The sequence below is a fragment of the Triturus cristatus genome, chromosome 9, assembly GCF_964204655.1.
Source record: "Triturus cristatus chromosome 9, aTriCri1.1, whole genome shotgun sequence".
Taxonomy (NCBI): Eukaryota; Metazoa; Chordata; class Amphibia; order Caudata; family Salamandridae; genus Triturus; species Triturus cristatus.
In genome coordinates this window covers 705,044,458-705,068,576 of record NC_140592.1, presented here as the reverse complement: position 1 = coordinate 705,068,576, position 24,119 = coordinate 705,044,458, and the positions used below count along the sequence as shown (strand labels likewise).

General features: G+C 42.8%; 1 protein-coding gene across 11 annotated transcripts in view; it reads right to left on the bottom strand.

The window, feature by feature from the left end:
* KAT5 (lysine acetyltransferase 5) overlaps positions 1-24,119 on the bottom strand; it is a 688,762-nt gene that overhangs the window by 304,410 nt on the left and 360,233 nt on the right. For 5 of the 11 annotated variants that reach the window (XM_085625846.1, XM_085625847.1, XM_085625849.1 and 2 more), the window contains one exon: positions 21,615-21,908. The exons of the other annotated variants lie outside the window; for them this stretch is intronic. In XM_085625846.1, the coding sequence (XP_085481972.1) occupies positions 21,615-21,908 (294 nt within the window). The remainder of the gene's footprint in view (positions 1-21,614; positions 21,909-24,119) is intronic. 11 annotated transcript variants of the gene reach the window in all.

The following is a 24,119-nucleotide window of genomic DNA, read 5'->3' as shown; positions in this document are numbered from 1 at the left end:
GGCGGGGTTATGGGATGATGCGTGTGTGCTGGGAGAGGTGCAGTGGTATAAGCTTTCTATTTACACAACTTACAATGTTTTTACCTAATTACAGTGAAATAATGTAGGTATAAATTATAAGCAGCACACACATTCTAACACCCACTCTTATTTTTAAGATTTACTGCTCAAATATCCGATGCAGTCTTCAGTAAGTAAGTAACATGTTAATATATTCCAGTGAAACTGTAAAGTAGATATTAGATCACCACCTTTACAGCTATTAAAGGTCATACATACTGTTAAAAGGGACACTCATTTTGAGCTGATTTGGTTAGATTTTCTTCTGTGCATTTTTATTCAGTTTATAAACTACGAAACTAGCATTATTCTGTAACTGTATTCAACTTCCCTGTTTTCGACTGTCACCTTTATTCCACGATACCCTAATGTTGCTAGTGAAAAAGCTGGAGAAAATATGTAAAAGCTATCAAAAGGAACGTCACATACTCATCTTGTGACTTTTTTGAATTCTAGCTTACTCACTTATCCCAATGAAATTCTTTCACCAGCCAGAAGATGGCAAAAATGCAACACAATTAAAGGCTCTGTGTTTGAAGATCAGAAGTGTTAATATTGGAAGCTGACCTAATGGATATGAATTTTCATGGCACAGGAAGCTAGTTGTTGATATTTTAATGCCTAAAACTTGTTGCCAATCGGCTAAGGACAAAATAACCCTAAAACTCTCTTTTAGAAAAAGGATGGGAAGGATCATCTTCATTCTTGTACAGTAGGAACTGTTGCTACTGAACCAGCATCCCAACAATAAAAGAAAGCAAGGAAGAAACATAGGCAATAGAAAATACACCATTGTTGATTCTAACGAGTGGCAAGGGAGAGTCCTAAATGTAAAAGTAGAAGCAACTACTCCGATAACGAGCACTTCGATTTCCATAACTTTGCAAGAATAGCATACACGGATATTGATTACTGAGCCAGGAAGGCATTTTTTTCTTTCAAAAGGTGACTTTATAAAAGAAGCTGGGGGCAGCGAGGTTTCTTGAATTCTTCTTTTATGTCATAAAATAGGGAAGGAGTAGTATTTAGGGAAATTAAAGCCGACCGGCCAAAGGGTAGGGTCTATAAATCTCTGCTGGACATCCCAACTAATTCCGGACACTCGTAACTCAAGAATACATTCTAAGTGGAGTAATAAAAATTCTTAGAAAATGTGAGCCTGTTTTCTTGTTCTGATGATTCAAATGCTAAATGGCTATACCTATGTGCTCAGCTGATGGAGTTTATTTGACTGCTTATCAGCAGTGGGAGAGAAGACTGGGAAGCTCTCTCACCACTGAAATTACTGAAGCTCTAGTGGAGCGATGATGAATAATTTCTACTTAAGGAACAATTCAAATAGTATGTGCATTTACCTCAGAATTTCCCAGAAAAACACTTCCTCCACAAGCTTCCAAATGGACTCCTAATGTGCCAGGTCAGCAGCAAATCACTCAACTGGTAGCGATGATCCATACTACAAACCTAATAACCATTCTCAAAAGACTTCTAGAGAAGACACAGTTTAGAGATTCCAAAAAAGCTAATCCTCAGGGTTAAGGAATCAAAAGACTTTCAGGGTCAACAAATGATAGATTTGTCATCATGAGTATACACAGTATTCTTGGAGTCCGGTGACTAAGGAGAATCTACCACTCTACTGATTTATCCAGGTATCAAGATACACAATCAAAATTAGCATTGCCTAATTTTGAGCATTAAGAGGCAGAAGTGGATGACAGACATGGTTGGAGTTTATCCAGAACACAAAGGTATGTAAGCAAGTTTGGAATAACTCATAGCGGTTGAGTCACAGGACACAATGCTGCAGCGATAGGCATTCCTCAAGTAGAAGAGGGCTTTATTTATTTTTTACATTTGCAATTTAAAAAATATATATATATTGTTTGACCTTTGGCAGTGTTCACGAACTGACATGTTAAGGCACTCTGACAAAGATCAACAATAGAAATACACTTCAAATACATTTCAAAGAAAAAAGTTACTTACCTTTAGTAACTATATTTCTGGTGGATTCATAATCTTCCTGCAGATACTTCATCATATGAATACTTTTTTTGGACTTCAGACTAGTCTTGAATACATTTTCTCCCTTTCAATGCCATGCGTCTACTGATGCACCTCAATTTCTGAACATGATATGACCAGAGCATATTAGGAACCAATCAGAGCAGTGATGTCAGTGCCTGATATTTGTTTGCGCCTCAACAAGGCTTGTGGAGAGGAACATAGAGGCAAGACTGGGACAAAAACAGCGCATAGCATATTAGTCAGTTATTTGGATTGAGAAGGGTAGTGGAGGGATAGAAGAGGGTTAAAGGCTTGTATTTATATAGTGCTTGTTACCCCTGATGGGATGTTGAACCGCTTTTTGGTGAGTAGCACACTACCCGGGAACCCATAAAGGATTAATGTTAAATTAGCATAGTGAAATATAAAAGTAATTTGAGTGGTGGATATTAGTCAATTATTTGGATTGAGAAGGATAGCGGAGGGATAGAAGAGGGGAAAAAAGGTTTGCATTTATATAGTGCTTGGTACCCCTGATGGGATGTTGAACCGCTTTTTGGTGAGTAGCACACTACCCGGGAACCCATAAAGGATTAATGTTAAATTAGCATAGTGAAATATAAAAGTAATTTGAGTGGTGGATATTAGTCAATTATTTGGATTGAGAAGGATAGCGGAGGGATAGAAGAGGGGGAAAAAAGGTTTGCATTTATATAGTGCTTGGTACCCCTGATGGGGTTGTAAAGCGTTTTTTGGCAAGTAGCATGCTACTCTGGAACCCATAAAGGATTAGTGGTGAGTTGATAAAGTGAAATATGAAGGTAATTTGAGTGGTAGATATGTTAGTTATTTGGATTGAGAAGGGTAGCGGAGGCAATCAAGAGGGAAAAGGTTTGCTTTTATATAGCGCTTGTTACCCCTGATGAGGTGTTGAAGAGCTTTTTCGGAGAGTAACATGCTACTCTGGAACCTATAAAGGATTAGTATAGTAAGTGGACATATTAGTCTGTTATTTGAATTGAAAAGGATTGTGGAGGGATAGAAGAGGGTAGGATTTAGACTTTTTCTTTGTTTGTTTTGGAGATCATAACAGTAGTAGGAGGCTTGGGATGAGTAAAAGGGATGTGGAGGGGAAGAGTCAGAGGGAGGGGTTTAGAAAGGTTTGTTTTGGGGGATCAGTATAGTAAAAGAGGTATGAGACGATGCAAGGAGGGGTAGAGTAGGGAAGAGTCTAGAAAGGGTTATTTTGGGGGTCATAATAGTGGTACGGGGTTTGGGATGACAGAGAGTGGAGGTAGAGGATATATTGTTAGAGGTATAGGATGTGAAATAGGGTAGTGCATTGGAAAGAGTAGTAGAAAGAGGTTTAAGTATGCCCTAGTGTCCAAACATTATTTGAGGCACCTGTTCAGAGCACACGGATAGTACAGCGCATGCAGACGTGGCAAACATCCAGTTTCAAAGTTTCTTTCTGGCAGTGGTGAATGTTGGATTAACTAATAAAGCCAGAAGTTCACCAATCCTGCAAGCAGAAGTAGTCCTTATAAAACTGTTTTTACAGTAACCAGTTCAACTGGGTACCTGTGAATCAGCTTGAACGGGTATACCATTGAGAAAATTAGCACTGGGTTCAAATCCCTCTGGGGTGCCATAAATAGAGGTGGGAGGGAACAAGTAAAGCAAGCCTTTCAGAAAGAATGCCTTCAGTGGCAACTTAAACAAGGAAAGCTGATCAGGAAGGCACATAAATGCAGACAGACCTGATAGAAAGACTAACTGTGGCCACTGCTAGGCTTTGCTGTTCAAGGGACAATGCAATACATCAAGGCATCAGAGAGGTAAGATGTACATGGATTATTGACTTCTGACTCGCACAACTCCACACTTGTTCCAGAGGCCTGTGTAGACATATTTAGCTTGCAGGCTTCCTGGCCTCCAGGACGTTGTCTGTATCTCATCTGAAAGATTAGGAATGCATTTGAATCTGAACCTGAACCAAAAAGTTCCTTCAAGTGTATGAACGTTTGGTGCCTGGGAAGGTGCTCAGTTAATGGTTCAACACTGAAAATAGCCCGACTCTCTTTTGCTACACAGATATTTCTCCTACTGGCTCTGTAGCCGGTGCTGGAGTTGGCTTGTTGTGAGACACTCCCACCACCCTTGAAGTCAGTGCCAATGAGGGCCCCAAACGAACAGTGGTCAGTGCCTTAGTCGGTTGTGACCTTGAAGGCAGAGCAATGAGAGGAGTAGAGGTGGGAGCTTCCAGAATCGCCAATTTCACAGGTAAGGGCCTCCTAGCCTCTAGGAAGATGGTTGCAGAACTGTCCTGAAAATATTCTGCTTTGCTAGTATGAAGGCGACCGGGGGAACTTCATTCTCAACTTCTTAGGTGAAGGGGGTTCACTCAACTTTAAACATAAGTCTAGTGTCAGTAAACACTGTCAGGACTCCAAACAGTCCCAGAAATGGGACTGCTTCCCCTGGGAAAAGGGGATTTCTCCTTCCTGTGAGGACTTTTGTGGGAAAATTACGTATGAGAATGTTCCATTGAAAGTAACTTCTTTGGGATAGGGATTAGGGTTTAACCAGCATACCACACATATAGTAGCAAAGGACATTGTCTTGTGGCAACGCCTGCAATTGAGTTTCTTTGAAGAAGCATTTGACCCAGTGACTGTCAAAAACTAATAATTACATCAGTGAGACACCAGGAGAAACCTCTGGACTGAACTGATGAGGAGCAGAAAATAAGGGACTGAAATCATCGAGCTCGTGAGCGTCGAACATAATCAGTTGAAAAAATATCTGGAAGAGGATTTGTGCTGGAGCGGAGTGGCACCACTTGGTGCTACAGGGGAGTCATCATTGAGGGGAAACGTTTTATATTTAAATGTGTTTATTGATATTTTCAATTAAAAACAATGCAAAAGCAGAAGCAATCTAGTGCAAGATAGGTACATTCCGTATGCAATCCTGTATCCATACAAAAACATAGTGCCCTTATAATATAGTATACAAATTGAACATTTCCAAAGCAATAAGTGAATTGCGTTGTCTTAGCTCTCCCCTTTGCAGTAAACCAATAACTTTAACTCCCCACGTCCGATGCTCCCCGTCCTTGCTCTTGTTTCCGGTTTTCAGAACGTTGGTGACTCGTACTAATCAGTTGATTGCGGTTGTTGTTCCCTCCCCAGGTCTGACAATCGCAGTACTCTTAAATATTTGGGCTGGGTGATTTCATTGAACTCTGTTGAGAGCAGTTTTAAACAAGCATTGGCATAGCCAATAGGTCTCGCTTTTGGGACCTTATATGTATTTAGTTATGTAGCACAATATCCTTGGTGCAACAACATTAACTGTTGCATGGTTAAACACTTATAAGGTCCCAAAGGCCAGACCTATTGGCTATGCCAATTCTTGTTTTATTTCTTATTTATTTAGGTTCCAAGCTGGTGGATGCCACTTCGTATCAGTAAATAACAAAAAATTACATTTTATTACCGTGAAAGAGCATTTTAGAATGCAGAGCAGCCCTACATCTAATAGCGTCTCTGGGAGCTCCGACAAATTAAAACAAAAACTTTTTTAAAGGACCGTGAGAGTGGTGGAGCCACGGAGGAGCAGGTGGGGACTAAGCAAAGGGAAGTGGGACGGCAAGGTTGTAATGGAACACACACAAAGTGCTTTTTGAAATGCTGAGCAGCCCAGCAACAAACGGCAGCTACTGGACCCTCCATCAAAATTAATAGTAAAACATCCTATTTATAGGATTGCATGAGGTTGCACAATGGAGGAGTGCGCTGGAGGTGACAGAGGATGAAACCAGCGGGAGTGGTTATGTGGAAGCAACACATGAAAGACAGAGAGAGGGAAACACATGCACTCTTAATGAGTGTTACCGAAAAGAACTAAGTAGTTCAATAAATGTGAAGCAGTGGAAGGTATGAGTAAGTAAATGAAAATGATGCAAAACAAGCTATGATCCAGTGAAACCCAGAAACAAGAGACTGGAAAAAGGACCATTTGGGATGTGGGGACTGAAACACACAGCAGTCCACATGATGCTCTCTTCCCCACTCAGTTTCAAACACAGAAAGACCCCAGGATGCTCTTTGAACCTAGCGACAACCTTCCAAATTTCAACAAGCAGCAGCCTTCTCTCAGGTGCCACAAAATTGTACATATACTTGCAAACCTGACCTAGTACTTCAGGCTCTCAATAACTTATAAAGAATCTCTCAAAAATGACAAAGTGAAGTTATTTGCTGGTCAACAGGCAAAGAGAGCTGCCAATGCGAACAAAAACAAATTCCCAGGTATTTTCAGACTGTCTTGGTATCAGAGTTCATCTGAGAGCATTAGATGCCTGCTTTCCAAAGCAAAACATATATTTCTTCACGAGGTTGATTGACCTACGGAAACCTAGCATCTTCTAAAAAAAAGTTTGACAGAGAAATTTGCTTAAAAAGAAACCCACAATAGTGGCCCATACGTCAATTGGCGGCTGTGCAGCTGAAGATGTTCAAATACTACAATATTACATTTTTGTCTGCACAGTTATATAGTGAAACGCAGTCCCAGGGGCCCAACGCAAACACCTAGTCAATGGCAGTATAGTACAAGCGCATCCCGTCAAAAATAGCCAGTGGCCTGCAATCACTGCTTTAGTAATTGATTTTGCCCCTGGGCACCCAGTGGCTATGGATGCTGACTCAGCCCGGAGCAGGAGGCTGTGGATCCGAGCAGTTATTTCAGGCATGGCACAGACCACAGAGCAGGGCGCGCATTCAGCTAAAAACACGTACAGTTGCAGCACAGAGATCGACCACCACTCTGAGGGGCCTTTTAGCTGCACGTCACAGTAGTTGAAGATCTCATCACTTTGGTCTCTGTGAATCACCCAAAAGAGGATTACTCAATTTAGAGTTATCGAACATGCATTGTATACTAATTGCATGCCAGTGTCTTTCTGGCAGGGACTAAAATGCTGGTGAAATGGCAAGCTTTCTCACCAGTACACCACAGAATTCAGTGGGGAACCTTCGATCCACAGCTGTGCTGCAGTCTATGGGTTGTACAGGACATGGTGGTGGGGAGCAGTAGTCAATTGGAGTCAGGGATTGGAGAGGGATGGGGGCAGGGGAGAAACAAAGATTCCTCAGAAAACACAGGTAGGCGCGGAAGAATACATGACATTAAGTGTGAAAGCAAGAAAGGCACCAATTGAAAGAAAGGATTTCAATAACAGCCCAGACAAGAAAGAACCGATGCAGGGAGTTGATAAAGTGTTCAAAGGATGGAGAGGGGAGTGTGTCACGGGGACACGTCTGAGACATCACAAAGTGAGCGGATGGACCACGGGGAGGTCAACAACTGGTGGGCCCGACATGTGAACAACCTGGTGTGTTTCCTTCCTCACAGGGCAGAACTCTGGAGATGCCCCTGGATACGTGGAGGTCAGACGAAACAGAATTAGAGACCGGTCCCTTTAACTGGTACAACACCTTCAGTGAGGACACCCCCACCGATGACGCGGTAGAGCCACAACCAATCGCCTACGCCTGCCGGGACAGAAAAAGGGGAGGAGGCGAAAGAAGGACGGGAAACCCGGAAGGAGAGACGAAGGAGGAAGACGCGACCGGAGAGAGAAGGAGAGAACGTGAAGCAGTCGAGAGAGGAGCGAAGGACGACTTCCCCACGACCGAGGAGGTGCCTGGAGGCCAACGTTCCCGCGAATCGCCCAGCCACCCCTCAGGAGAGGAGTGGCTACGCCAGGTACGGAGACGTGTGGCGGGTTGGGTCGGGAGACCGAGCAGGGCTACCCAGGCTAGTCGAGACCCCCTAGAGGAGCCTTAGACGGATATAGTCCCGTCCTTTAGGTCCCACCCTCCTTCACGTGCACGCTCACTTACTAAGCAGGAGAGACAAGTCACCGTGGTGAACTTCCCCTTCCCCTCACAACCCCTCCTTGGGCCCTTGGACTATAGTCAAAACAAGTACCCTGATACTGTCCTTTTATTTCTATCTTACCTTGGGGACCCCGGAACGGAGCGGCAGAGACAGTCCCGACAGCCAGGACTCCTGAGAAGAGCAGCGCCGACGTGGGATAACAACGGACACTCTGACTCTGTGCCTGCTGTACCTGACTACGGGCGAAGCCCCCTTTTTTTTGTTGAACTAACTGTACAATAAAGAACCTTGTTGCTCCAGAATACCCTCTAGTGCCATTCATTCCTGGGGCGACGCGGCCTCTGAACGGTCAGACCGTCACAGAGTGTGTCTCAAACGTGGGGAAAGGAAGTTTGCGCAACTAAGATGGCACAAACGGAAATAACGTAGAGAGTAAGGCAGGGAGGAGAACACACAAGGGATGCACTAAGTGAGGAGTCCAATTATAAGGATGGCATCAAGGAAACGAGACATAAAACAGAAGCTGCCCAAAGAGGAAATAAGGCGTGCAATGAGCTCCGTGAAAGGACGATGAAGGCAAGACAAAAGCACAAAGGGAGCAAGACAAGACACCAAGAGGAGGGAAAAAGCAGAATGTGGTGATAAAGGAGGGGAAGGCTGGATATACTAAGGTGAGTGGCGGGAATAGTGGCATAGACTAGAGCGGAGAACGGTTTGAGGTGAACCGCAAAAAATACTCCCAGTTCTAAGTACTGGTACGTGCAAGAAGGCTGCCACACTATCAAAATAGCTGGTCTAATGCCACCACTGCACATTTCAGTACAAAAGAAAAAGATATATGCCAAGATAATGGAAGTATCTAATACATATTGCCCTTACCTGGATGCTACTAATCACCGTTACATGCAGATATAGTAGACTGTAAACTAAAGGACACTTGTGGGAAGGGAGTGTGTGCACAACATTTGAGAATGCAGTAAATGTTTGGAGTAAATAGATATTAAAAAGAAAATAAGAAAAGTCTATGGCTGCAACTGGTAGAGATTCCCCCAAGCTGGGCTATCTTAGTTCAGCATGGTTACAAAACATGGCCTGTTGTTGATGAGAAATTCCATCCTTGGCTGTTATCCCAAAGAGACAGATTTCTAACATTGGAACATGATGAAATGGAGTGATGGGTGAAATTGGGGTGGAAGAGCTACCGCCAAAGAGCACCTTTGTAGCCAGGACCAATCTAGTGAAACTGTTCAAGCAAACCAATTCCCCAAACGGAAAAAATCATTTTGGCAACCTCTACCATAAATATCAGAAAGGGAATCTGGACGGTTCCTTGCTAGCGCCCCGAGTTTGGGATAAGACCATTCATTAATACAATTCACGGGAAGTAAGGGGCTGAGATGACTTAAACCTGAAAGAATCCAGCCAATGGGTAAAAGGCTTATTCAGGTTTCCTAGCAATAGGGGTTCTAGCAAGACCTACCCTGCAGGACCCGACAAGCAAAGGTGGGGTACCAAGTTTTGGAAAATCTTTAACGGTATTATAGTTCTTTAAAAATAAGATTGCTTTGGGGAAAGGCACTTGCCTGGCTGCCTCTTAAATGTGTGAAATCCTTGTTGGGAATCATCTACTGCTCAGGAAAAAGACTGTCGCATCAGGTTAAGGAGGATACCAAGAGACACCGGTTAATGGAGTGTGATTATTATTAGTAATTGTTACATCTCTTATTGGCTTGGAGTTAAGCAGCCAATGCTAGAAATATGATGAACTACATCGTCAGTGTAATCAATACACTTACAGTAGCACCAGCAGCAGTCGGGCCGCCCTATAAACATGCCTTCTATCGAGAGACAATTACACTGCTCTGCACTGCTAATGAGGGCACGAGGCATGCAGGGAGTAGCAGGGCGGGGGCGAGCATCAATCACTGGGGGTGAGGGCAAAGAAGAGGGGGAGCACAGGGCAGGATGAGATGAGAAGCAGATGAGAAGAATGATGTGGTAGGAGGAGAGAAAGGAGAATCGAGCATAAGATAAAGGCAGGGATGGAGAGATAAAGGGGTGAAGAGCAAGGCAGAGGGAGAAAAAAGATGAGAACAAGCCAGCGAGACATGGAGGGCACGTGGGAGAACATACAAAATAAGTGGACATGGTAAAAGGGATAGCGAGGGCCTAAGAGGAAGTTCATTCATTGTGCAGGGGACGGTGAGAGAGTAACAAAGGAAATACATCAAGTTCCTGGGGCAGAGGAGAGAGAAAGCTAAAACAGGAGTATGAAAGTAAAGCATTGGAATCTGCTTAAAAAAACACGAGCAGCTGGCTATTGGGTGAAGAGCAAGGCAAAGAAGACGTGCGGCCGTGAAAGTGATCGCGCTCGCGATCAAACATCAAAGCGGCAAAAGTGAAAGTATTAGCTGCAAGCGCGGCGTGCGCGCCCGCGCACATGCACTGTAGCTCTAGGCTGGCCTGGTAGCACTTTTTGGAGCCCTCTCAATAAGTCTTGCCAGACCAGCGCATGCGCTGGGTCAGGCGAGACCTAAAAAGGACTCCATACTTCTGAAAGGAAGCGTCTGAATTGGTCAAGGTGGCCGAAATTCGTTCCATTACTGGGATGTGCCAATTCCTGTGTAACCACCCTAGATGCGTGGGTGAAGTTGAGGACCCCCAGTGTGTCAGTATATTCTGCAGAGCTGCCCCCAGTGCCAGCCCCATCTGTCGACCTCTTATGCTTTTGAGTGGAAATGTAATTGGGTTAGGGAGGCCCAAGACTACATATACAGGAAGCCGTTTTATCTCCGTATCAAATAGTTCATCCACGACATCCAATATTTTAGTCCAGTAATTTGCAAGTAACGGGAAGGCCCATAATAAATGCAGTAGTGTTCCCTCACTTTCACAGCCTCTCCAGCAAGTAGGGCTTCTATTTGGATTGCCCCTATGGAGATGAACCGGCATGAGATACTAGTAAGTAGCTATTTTCATAGCTGTTTCAATACTGGCCACATTGCGAGCAGTGTGCTTGGCTCTGTAATAAATCCCTTCCCAGTATTTTTGTGTAAGATCTCCTCCCAGTTCTCTCCCCCACCTCTTTTGACTTGGTGTGGGTGTGAGCCGTGCCTAATCAGGTCATATATTTCTGAAATCAACCCTTTGTCGGTGTGTTTAGTGATGAGCCATTTTTTGTATCAGGTCAGTCGCCGACTCGCCTGTTCTCTCGCCCCTGGCTGAAGTACCCAGTTCCTGAGTTGCATGTAACGTAATCTGTCCGTCTCTGGGATCCCGCAGTCTAATTTTAGTTGAGAGAATGGGATGATTCCGGATAGGTCGCAGAGATGACCCACCAAGCAACAGGGGCTGTCCTGCCACGCCGCAAATGCCTTGTCCTCCAAACCCGGTGTAAACTCACTATTTCCAAACAGGGAAGTTAAAGGAGACGGAAAAGTCGTGAGATTCCTGGCCATCGCCACCCCATTCCAGGCTTTCATCACCGACTTGGTGATCGGCGAACCCATTAGACTGCGTGGACGCTGCGATTTATTTCAGGAAGGGGACCTTCTACAGAGGGATGCCCGTAAGTGCTCTGTCCTGGAAGAGCCATCTTTTTTCGGATTTATGCCTAGCCCATTTCACTAAGTATTGCAATTGGGCCGCATTATAGTAGCTTAGGAGGTCCAGTATCCCAAAGCCTCCATCTTCTGGGCGCATGTACCCTATTCTCTTGCTCATCCGTGGTCTTCCCCTGCCCACACAAAATGGTTAATAGCATGTTGCAGAGAAACAATCACTCCCTCCGGTGGTAGCGCCAGTAGAGTTTGAAACAAATACAGTGCCTTCAGTAAAAGAGACATTTTGACCACCGCTATTCTCCCCAATAAAGAGAGGCGATGTTTACTCCAGTTGCCCTGATCTTTTTTCACTTGTCGCCCAAGCTTAGCATAATTCAATTTAACCGTGTGCTGGACTGTTGCCGCTAACTCCAGCCCCAAGTAAGGAATAGTGTAAACCCACTGTATCCCCGATGACCGATCTTCTCTGGGTCAGATTGCAGAGGTTGTGGAATTTAAATCTAGGATCAGAGATTTATCAAAGTTTACCCGGAAGCCCGAGACCTGGCCAAATATTTCTAGCTCCTCTAAAAATGCCGGAAGTGATTCCCTCGGTTCCGTCAATGCCGCTATCACATTGTCAGCATATAAACTGATTCAATGTGTTTCTCCTCCGAATGGGATCCCTTTAACATTGGGGTTGTCTAGTATTCTTTGTGCCAGAGGTTCTATGTATAAAGCGAACAATAACAGGGAAAGTGGGCAGCCCAGCCTGGTTCCCCTCTGAATATCGGAAGAAACGCCGTTGACTCTAATGGAGGCCATAAGCCTCCCATAGCAACAGCCCACCCACTCCCGGAATTTCTCCCCAGCCCAAATCGTGACGTGTGTCCCAAAAATCTCCAGTCTACCCCGTCGAACGCTTTTTCGGCGTCGACCGTCAGCAAAAGTGCATCCATTTGTGTTTGGTGGGCCTTGTTGATGAGATGGAGTATCCTCTTTGTATTATCCCCACACTGTCGGGTTTGGATAAATCCCGCCTGGTTCTATTAGATTAGGCATATGAGGGCCCAGCCGTGCAGCTAGTATTCCAGTAAATATTTTAAAATCTACGTAAAGGAGGGACACCGGACGGTACAAGCCACATTTCTGCTTATCTTTTCCAGGTTTGGGCAGGACCACTATCGCCGCTGCCAGCATCGTCGCCGGAATTAGTGTTTCCGAAGGAGTTAAACAGCCGTGTTAAGATCGGCGCTAAGACATGACAGAACTTTTTTTTTTTAAAAGAGCGTGGAACCCGTCCGGGCCCGGAGACTTGAGCACTTTAAGCCGCGAGATGGCTGTGACTACTTCCTCAATGCGGACGGGGGCGTCCAAAGAGTTTGCCTGATCTGGTGACAGTGTGGTCACGTTAACAGACTGCAAGTAAGCTAACATGTCGCGGTCAGGCGGTTGTCTGCTGTGTAGAGCTTCTCATAGAACTCCCTAAAGGTTTCGGCTATTTCTTGATCCCCCCGTGACCTCCCTCTGGCCGCTCCTCTGTAGCGACAGCACCCTTGTCCGTTGGGCCCTCAGCCTATTTGCTAATAACTGGCCCGTGCGATCTCCCCCAATGTAATAAGAGTGTCTTAGTCTGACCGCGACATACTCCTCTCTATCTAGCTGGGCTCTGGCCACTTTCAGCTGTCTCCATACCCTGGGCGCCACCGTACGACGGTGTAACCTCTCAAGCTCTCGCACCTGCGCAGACAAGGCCGTTCGCATTTCCTTGCGTTCTCTGTCATCCGCTGCCAATAAGGCTATGAACTGCCCCCTCACTACTGCTTTCATTGCTTCCCACAGTGTTGTGACAGAGACGTCTGAGGTATCATTTAGGACGAAGTACTACTGATTACACTTAGTGACATGCTGTTCTACCATTTTTCTGTGGAGCATGGTTTCTTTAAGCCTCCAACCTCCAGATTGTCTGGGCCCTTGTGGCAGTAGTAACTGTACTGTCACTGCGTCATGGTCCGAAAGGGCTGCAGGTTCAATACCTATGTCTGTGACCGCTGTATTAGGATCCAACGTACCCAGAAAATAATCCAGACAGGCATAAGACTTAAGTGCGTGGGAATAGAATGTGTACTGTGTTGCAGTGGGGTGAGCTTCCCTCCAGATGTCAACTAGGCCCCTTTCCTTCAGCCATTTTTTCCCTTCCCTGGACATCTCTCCCCGTTGGTGGTAAATAGATTTTGATCTGTCCTTAACCGAATCCATGACAATATTCAGGTCTCCCCCAACTAATGTCATGCAGTTTTGTGAGGCCACAGTGTCGGCCAAGGCTGTTTTTAGGAACCCCTCCTGTCCTGAATTTGGAGCATATACAGAACCTATCACCATGGATCGGGTACCTCATTGTATTGTGTATGCCAATAGCCTCCCTTTTATTTCAGCCACTTTTTCTTTCACTCCCCCCCTACAATGTTTGAAACATTTTAGGGGTCAATCTGAAGCCTAGGAGAGCATTCAATATGGCCAAGAATTTGTAAAAAGGAACTAGGAACAAGAACTAAGGAATAATGTTATTCTTTTACAATGACTCACCAACTGGGGTTTGGGGGTATTGTGTAGGACTGGGTAAGATAGTTCCTTGATTTTAGAAGGCAATCGGTCTAGATGGTGCCCTTTATTTGTACTGTTAAATCTGTCAAGCAGGGGGTTCCACAGGGTTACTCGCTGAGCCCTAATCTATTTAAAGTTTTTATGGCTCCATCGACTGTGCTGGTGGAATTGTTTTGATTATTTCTTAACTAAATAAACGCAGTCTTTTAACCCCTTCGATGCTGCGCAAATTCCGCCACTGTGCTGACGGAATCTTGCGCGGGCGTGGTCATGACGGAACGGTTCCGTCATGAGCACAGCTCAACCGTGGCTCATGACGGAACCGTTCCGTCATGAGCACCGAAGGGGTTAAAGATTGCTGAAGGCGGTTTTCCACTGGATGCATAGAAGCCAGCAGAAATGTATATCTGATAAACAGAAATTGTTCTTTTTGCCTCTCATACAACCAATTGAAGGGAAGTGGCCAGACCTTCCTCACTAACCCCCCACCCCCTCCCCTGAGTGGCAATAAAATCTGGGAGTCAAATTTTACAGTCAACTTTTATTGTAACCACTGATTTTAACAAATGTTGGCACCTGTTTTGAGTTGCTTCAGAACCCCAAGAAATTTCAATGCATGTTACCACCATAGTGCAAAGAGACAGTGTCAACCTGTTGGTTACATCTTGGCTGAACTTTGCCAATGCCCTTTAACTTGGGTGCTATGTCGGCTCCAAGTTGTCCAGAATGCCCCTGCTCGCCTTATTTTGAGACTTCCCAGACGGACTTCAATCTCCACTCTTCTAAAATCTCTCCACCGGCTGCCCATCAAAAGTGGGTTCTTTTTAAATATCTATTCTTGATTCACTGGGCACTTTTCCGGGCTAGCCTTGGTTATCTTGCAGATTTTAACCTTACTGCACTCACAGATCTCTGCAGTCAGCGTTGGCCTCATTGCCTCAAATTAAGCACATGAGGAGGGGAGGGAAGTCTTATACTTTTCTCGCTGCTAAGACTTGGAACTAGCTTCCCTTGGAACTTTGGACCCTTTCTTCAGACAAAGCTTTTCACCGGAAACTGAAAACTTGGCTCTTTTCCTCTTTTTAATAGTCAATATTTCATTCAAGTTTTTTGCTTTTGGGATGCACCTGTAGACTTCACTGCAGGGACATTCAGTAGAGTATCTGAGCACCCTATAAATCCCTCTCATTCATTCATTCATTCATTCATTCATAACATGCATCCGTCAGACAACGTGGAATTTGGCAGTAAAAAGAAAAGGATATTTTGAAAACTGGTAGCGATTGATGGAGTGAGTCTCTGAGCAAGTGTGACAACTGTTCACCCTCATCCTCCAGACATTGGGAAATACTTCAACAGTAGAACTCTCCATGGTAGGTAGCTGGTGTAAAATGAGTAATCAGTATGTAAAGTGTAAGGTGGGAAAATCCAGGTAAAACAAATATAAGCCTTGAGAGCTAATCATAAAAGTTGTTTAATAATACGTAACCTGTCGACAAAATGATGTGACATTGGAGGATAAGATTTGATATATTATGTGTAACCCAACTACAATGGTCAAAGGATAAAACATGCTATTTAAGCATTAGAAACTTACCAGTAAAATGGGTTCTATAAATTATAACTTTACTCAGATTACCAACTTGGTTGTGAATGTTGAATTATGGTAATAATCTGGAACCAGTTGTTTATATTAAAAAAATAAATTAACAGGCTAGTGGTTCACGAGCAACTAATCACAGGCCAACAGTTATCTCATCCTCTTCATTATCCTCAGTGTAGTCTCATTGCTTTATCCCTCGCCAGTTCAGTTACAAGTAGCTGGCTCATAACAGAGTACTGAACCTTCAAGTTTACCAGGGACGGCAGAGAAGAGAGATAGTAATCTGAGGGGAGAGCTACAGAACTTGTGAAAAACCATGTTGCTGGCAAGTAATGGTTCTTTCTCTTGCTTTCTACTCTCCCCTCAGATTCCCACCTGTGTTGGGAACAGGTCAAACTGTGAAGAATATGTGGGTGCCATGAGGAATAACAAAACAAGTAAGATGAAAACAGGTTTCTCAGATTAGACCTGCAAAATTAAATACAATTTAAAAAAAATTACATTATAACAAAGGTAAGTGGCTCCAATGTTGCATTTTTAAAAAGATTTCTCTAATTGGGAAAGACATTAAGACTGTCAAAACAGCTCCTTCACGTCTAGTACAAATGTTGTCTAGTCTATCAAACTGGTGAGTTTGAGAAATTACTGTAGCGCAATATCTAATCAGTAAGAAGTGCTTTATTTTCCAACAGAAGTACAAGGATAAGGTAGTACGTCTTATCAACTATCAGAAGCTGCAAAGACCAAAAGCTCTTTTCAAAGTCAATGATTTGCAATTATTCATTAGAAAAAAGCGGGGCAAGGGAACAGAAACTTACTCAATGATACCCCTCATTAAGTTAGAAATTAACTTAAAAGGAGTATTTATTCAAAAAGAAAGTACAAATTGGATAGAACCAAGTTCAGTTTTCCATGTAGTCTTGACTGATGAGGTGGATAAAAGTGCACAAACCTACAAATTATAATCATAAAAGCCTTGCCAACATTTGAAAAGGAGTAACCTGACCAGCATGCAGATGTTTGAGGAAATGAAACAAAAGTACAACTACATAGTAATTGGCCAAGCTTCAGCACTGATTAAAGAGACGTCATTACACTGACTTAGTGATTTTTACACATTTGCTTGGGTATTTTTTTCAGTTAGGAAAATTTCCTTTCTATATTTACAAGGAAATAATTTAAACATTTTATTTACACAAACTCCAAAACACGCTCTCAGATTTAGGGCTTGAGAGGAGGAGTATAATACTGTATCCCTACATTATAAGAGCAGCTCAAGGAGTAGAAAGTGACCCAATCTATGCACCAAAATGCATGTGATTACATTTAGGCTACTAGAGAGTTCATTTACCGTCTGCAAATGGCGAACCATTGCGCTGGTTAAAGATAAGTTGACTTTTCAGTCTTCTCTAATTAATGCAGCTGAAGCAGTCTCCCTGAAATGATCTGCACTCACAACGAAAGGCCCATAAATTAGACTTTTGATAATCAAAGCATGTTAACAAATCTGAGAAAATCCTCTTACGAAGCCAAGTTCTGCTCAGACACTCGTTCTGGAGACACAAGCACTGATTAAACTCAGCAGTCTCGTGATGATCCCAGAACATGTAATCACCTACACCAAGAATAGTAGAGCCAAGACAAAGAACCTGCATTTAAGGAAAGGAACTTTGGGATCATGGTTGGCACTGAATCAAGAGAATGCTTTGAAAATTAAAAACAATTAATGTATGTTGCATAACCTCACAAAAATATTACTGATTATTACGTTTCTGAGGAACGTTTCCCCCAGGGCATAAATTACATATGTTAAAGTCTCCAATAGAGTACATTTCATATTACTCATAGATGGCTTTTCTCCTGTTATTAATATTTGAAAAGTTCTGCCACCCTGTGGATGTAAATAGCTTCTTTAATTGTGAAATAAAAGCTGTAAACTGACGTGTCTGTAATGCAATTTAGCAAAAGAGACAAAAGTGGGTGTTGTTAACAACAGCGCACACAAATACTTTCAGTACTTCCAGTAAAGTTCAAATAATCTTACATCAGCTGTCTCCTATTCCTAAATGTCAAGCTCATTGCAAACCAACGCATACTGGGAAGTGAAATGGACAGATATAAGGATACAGAATGTGGATAGGAAAGTTCTTCCTGCCTTGAAGAGGTTGGTATTCAGGAACCATCAAGTTTGACTGATATGCTGCAAGGATCAGCAACTCGAATTTTGCATCTCATTCTGATCCTACTGAGAGCACTGCATCTGAAAAGATTCCACCAAACTCATATACATAACCACATGGAAATAGGATACAATGCTGCAGTAGTCTTAGACCTTGAAGCCTTGGTCTTCAGAAATACTTGGAGAAGGCAGCTTAAGCAGGAAGCTCTCTCGAGGACAGAACGGGCCTTAACCAGTGTGGTGAAAAACACTGCTTTGACAAACATAAGCCTAGAAGGGCTCTATTATGGCCCTCACAACCTAATGGAATTTGAATTTTGCAGACTGGAAATAATGCGGGCATGACGCAGAAACACTGATGAGTAAATGTTCCATTCATATCTGATTAATACCTTGGTAGCCCTTCTTCAACATTTTTTTATGTGGCCTTTCTAAATGTATTGGTAGAAATAAGTGGCTTTTGGCCCACTGAGGTACCGCCTGTAAAATAATGCCTTGATTTCACCTAGCAGCACCACCTAAACGTCTACGAAGCCGATGACTGATTTAGCATGAAAAAGGTCCAATATGGGCCTTAAATGCTAGTCCACTCTGCCAGCACAGTACAAGAGAGAAAACTGTAATCTCTGGTGCAATAACTATGAGCCCACTGAAAGAAAAGTGTTAACTTTGAGAAATACCTCTGGCTATAAAAGACTGTGCCCATAATACTGAACTCGACATTAGGGCCTTTTAATATCTGCTCCCTAACACACATTTAGAATATTCAAGCATCTCAACAACAATATTCAAATGTATGCTTACTACCAGACACAGGTTCAAAACCTTTCAATATTGGATGACAGTATAATGGGTGTGCTGGCGGCCCTTTTGTAAAGAATCACACAGCTATTTTACTGCAACACTACATATTCACATTAGGACATTAACAAGGGTTAACTTAGAACCCATTATTTAAATAAATAAATAAAAACAGACTAACTAACAGCATGACTATCACTCACGCGTATGTGTATCACAAGTTAAAAAACGGTTTACTGCAAACAGTGCATAAGATCAAGCCAGACAACAGTGACGCATACGATCAAGCCAGTCTGCAGTGACACATAAGATCAAGCCAGACTGCTGTGACAAAACATCAGCACTGCTTAGCTTTGGAGAAATCTGGCGAGAAAATAACACGTGATGGCGGGAGGAAATCTTGTCATAAAACAAATAAAATTGGCGGGCTGTAGGCCTAAAAGTAATAGGTGCTTTATAACCAAAAGCAGTAAACACTGTGCGGAGGCAGAAATAATAGGACAGGCAAAGAAGAAGCCCACATCACCTTTGAGGAAAATAAATGTTTGCATGCTTTCAGAGGCTTCAGATCAAACCTAACCGTTTGCCAACAACAGCATCTGATTCTGCAACTTGGCGGATGTAGCAGCCACATGCTGGCATTAGAAACCAGTCAGAATCAAACAAAATGGAGCACAACTGAAAAAAGTAATTAAACTAGACAAGAAAAGCTGCAAATTGAAATCACTCAGAGAACACAAACCGCTCCATGCCTGTCCTGGATGTAAAGGAAAAAGAAAACATTCTTTCTTTTTTTTTGGCAGAGTTCCTCCTTTTTTACATATCACCTTAATCCTTGACCAACTCCCTTATTCTTCCTCACCCCAACCTGCTACACAAGATTATCATTTGTGCAGTAGGAAGCAGTAGCAAATCATAGATGTATGTTGCTTGCAACCCACAAGATTTAATAGTGTAACTGCTGCCTTTAACCTGTGCTAATTTTACTAGCTGGTTAGGTGTGCCTGCTACCAGTAAACTGTGTACTGGAGAACTACGGTCTCAGGTTTTGAACAGAAAATGCTACGGTCTTTCATCGGGCTCCTACGCTGAATGACGTCACTTTCTCTGATGTCAAGACGCATAAATGACATCTGATACCCATTTTTTTGTAAAATGATGCCACTGTTGACAAAGTATCATTGGTGTAGTTTAACAAAGGAAAACATTAAAAACCCTATGACTGGCAGAAAAATCAGGCAACTACATTTTTCAGAAACCTTACAAATAAAGGCTCAGGAATCCTCATAGAGGTGCCGAATAAACAAACTGGCAGAGCAGTTTGGAGTCCGCGCTCACCCCCAGGACTCCTTATGTGAATTCAGCTGGATAATGAACAGCCTTAATCTATTAAAACATTTTCAGTATTATCAGGAATGAGATGCTATGCGGGAGTACCTCTGCTTCCACAACTACAGCACTCCTCACTGAAAGTTGTGTGCGAACCCCAAACAAGCCCAACACACATTACTTTTTAATAATTATGATATAGGCTATTAAAAGAAGTTAATTGTGAAGAATGTGGAACACCTCAAAAAATTTAACTAAGAAGTCTTATTTCAACTGAAGTTTGGGAAGATGGGTCTCTGTAACAGGTGCAAATTAAACATTTTCAAGATGTGGTTTGTTCCTAATGTTTTGTGGAACAAAGCCTTCTTTGTGAAAGGATTTCAGTACCCATAATCTAAGTGCAATTCCAAAGGAGATCTGTGAGTTTTAGATGAAGACGTGCAGTTTTCTGATTAGGTATGCCAGACACATTTTTTTGCATCTGTGGGCACTTTTAGCGTAAGCAAAGCTTACCAGGGTTCAACAACATTTTGATTTTGTTTGAAACGATTTGAGTTGCTTTTGTGGAAGATCTATCATGATTTTTCAAGGTACAAACAAATCAGAGATGATTGGAAATAAGCATCTGAGAAGTCCTGTTCAACCGAAGACAGACATATGAGGAACACATTAAGAAGGAGTATGAACTTAGAAAGGAGACCAGAACCCCAAAACCTCCAAAATAAAATGCATACATTTATTTTGAATGTTTAGCACAGGCGGATGGTCATTAACATAGAAAGAAGGGCAAATGTCAAACGTCAGAAAGAGAACACTTGACTCAACAGCTAGAAATGGACCAAAGAATGAAAAGTGGAGTAATTTCAGAACCAGAAATAATCAAAATTAGACCAGGGAGCAGAAATGGTGCCCACTTGCGCAGAGGAAATGTAATAAGAGAAATGTTAATTCATACGCCATAATAAGGAGCACCTGACACCTTCAGAACTTCCTCCAATGCAGCAAGGTGTACTGACATAGCAGTTCCAAACATTAAAACATTTGGTAGTTCCAAATGAAGCTGCAGCAACATTAACAGGGGGGAGAACCCGGCATAGCGATGCTTTCCCAGAGCATCTTTCAGGTATGTTCAAATTAGTAGAATGAAGAACGCTTCTTCCAAGTGGAAGCAAAAAAATGGAAGTTAAGCAATATTCAGCTTTCTCAAAACCAAACAGATCTTCAATTTCCAGCAGTCTAAGAGGTCTGATGCTCTCTAGGACGGGTGTGAAGTAACAACATCCCAGACGAACGAACTTAGGAACCTTCATCTGAAGGTATACAAAAAAACAAGTTTTCCTCTTTTTAACTTTTATCTGTCCAGCAAAAGGATAGCCTAATGTTCCCAGGGAGAAAGAGGAACACAAGCATGAGCAGGGCTTTCAAACCAAGCTATAATCTTATGAAGAAAAGTACAGTGAGATCCCAATGTGTATTTCTCTGTAGAAGGATGGCAAGAGAAGGCCGCTCCACCGAAGGAGAAACAAGCTGAAGTACTCTGTAGATCGGAAGACTCTTTGGAGCTGAAAAATCTTACCGATGCTTGGTTGGAGGCATGATCTGCCAAACCCTCGAAGACTGCTGGTTTCAGAGAAGGAGACTTCGCGGTCCTCTTCTCAACTGGTGCTCGTGAAGAAGTTAGCTTCAAAAGTCTCTCCCTCCGTCTCCGAAGAGCCTTCGGTGTGAGGGTCGAACAGTCTGAGCACCCAATTGGGTCGTGGCTGGGCCCCAGGCACCTCAAGCACTCCCTGTGGGTGTCTGCCAAAGGATAGGGCTTCTCACATGTAATGCACCGCTGGAATCCTGAAGCCCGCATGCACCAGGTTGGAAGCTGTAAGAAAGAATAATGAGATTAAGAAAGTGGACAAGAAAAACAAAAACACTAGGAAAACCGCGGCTGAGATGCAATTGAAGAAATCCCATTGTTGTCTGCATGTTTCGGATCCTCATTGGTCGGCGGAAAAAAAGGAACTGGTGGTGTATGCAGCCATAGGGAATTATAAGATGGCTGACTGATGGCCTGTGGTTGACTGCTAAAAGGCACATGGCCATTTTGGATATACTTTTTCTTTAAAATCTGGTTCCGGATCCTCAACATGACGTCAAGTTCACAACCAAGTTGGGAATCTAAAGGGAGAGAAGAATGTAAAAGATTGAGAAACCAGTCTGCACAGCAGCGGGATGCTAAAAGGTGAAGTTTGATGAACACCCATCTACAAAGCACTACGGGATGTGAGGACAGAAGGTGCTCTTAAATGCGTAAACAATCTATATTTATATATATATATTTTCCAACAGCGTCTAAAGACAGAAAGTGCAGTCCAAGGTGTAATATGTAAAGCACTGAAAGTCCTGACAATAGATGGAGCAGTACAATGTATAACTATCTGGAAAAGCCTTCAGGAGAGGGGATAGACGGCTGAATATTTTGCAAATGTGCATGCAAAGTATAGAGAGTTTTGAAGATCGAAAATTCTTAATGACGCCCAAGCCTTGAAGTGTCAGTTGGATTATGCTTTTACCAACGAATGTGATGTCTGAAGGTAACCTGCAATGTGCAAATAGCCTGTGAACTGCTGTGAAAGAAAAGTAAAGAAGGTGCCACAGAATACGTTACTTGTAAGATAGAGTTAGCCCCGAAGAAAGATAGTGCTGGAAGATATAGTACTTTATTTTGTACAACTTGCTGGTTCAAACCTAATTGACAGAAGATGCTGCCTAATTACAATTGTCAGAAAAATGCTGTTAGCTGTGGACAAAGTACTATACAACTTGCACTCTATTTGGTAAGCAGTAGGTTAGAGGAATATGGTGCAATGTAATGTATAACATGACTGTATAGAAATGTGAGATTTGACATTAAAAGTTGCAAACTAATTTGTAAGATGGCGCAATCTAAGGTTGATGATAAATATGTTCATAAGTCTATAAAGCACAGCGACGCTTCAAAACTAGTTTTGGGCGGCGGAGGGGTTATTTTTTTAAACAATATATAAGTGTATATACACACTCACGCACGCATATGCATATATATGTGTACATACATATGTAATGCACTTTCCTTCTCTTCACAGTCTAGTAAAGACGGTTGGTTCTGCTGCTGTCTTTTTTAAGGAAAGCGATACATTGCATACAAGCGCTCTACATAATTTCTCTTGAGAAAGTACAATAAGGTGACCAGGGTTCTTGTACCTTGTGTCACACACCGCCCTGCTGAACAATGCATTGAGATTTTCATACGATTAGTCAAGATATCTAAATATATATCAAGATTGCTATGTGCCACATACCAACTAAATGCCATTTTAAAGCACTCAGGTGTGACACTAGACAAATCGAGTAATACTCCATACCATGCAATGAAGAGATTAAACAGCTAATTCCAAAATCTAAGCTTATCGCGAAAACGTATTCATTGTTTTACAGGTGCGGTGGTAGTAGATCCCATGGAAAGGTGGCGAAAGCATCAATTAATTAATTGTGAGGCGCACTGGGCCTGTTTGGATGATGTAGTAAGGTAAAAAAAGTGGAATCTCAATACAAGTGGTTACAAAAAATGACAAAGTTGTTGGTTTAGGACCATAAGCAGGGGCTGCTTTAGGTCTCCCAGTGTTTAATGCAATGGGAACGGCAATGGGTGATAAGCCTGAGCCATCACCTAATCCACAAAGAAGTGCATCTTTCTTACTTGTGTTTAAAGCACTGGTGAATTTCTTATACAGTGAGTAACAGTCCATAAGGTGTGGGGGGCCTGAAACTAAAATGAACTGTGCCATGTGTCACCTGTAAGAAGCGTGCTATGAGGAAAGAAAGCAGTGAAAAAGTACAACCTGTTTTTAAAGCTATTGCAATGTCTGTGGACAATCACCTCTTCACAATGTGAACATGTCAGTAAACAGTGATGTTATCAGAGAACCGTAAATTTGGAATAATGACTTATCTGGAAACTTGAAATGCAAGGAAAAGAGGAAGCTTGACACCTGCAACCTGCTTGCCTCATATTGAGAGGACAGAGAATAGGAAAAGCTGAGCGGTGTGTGGC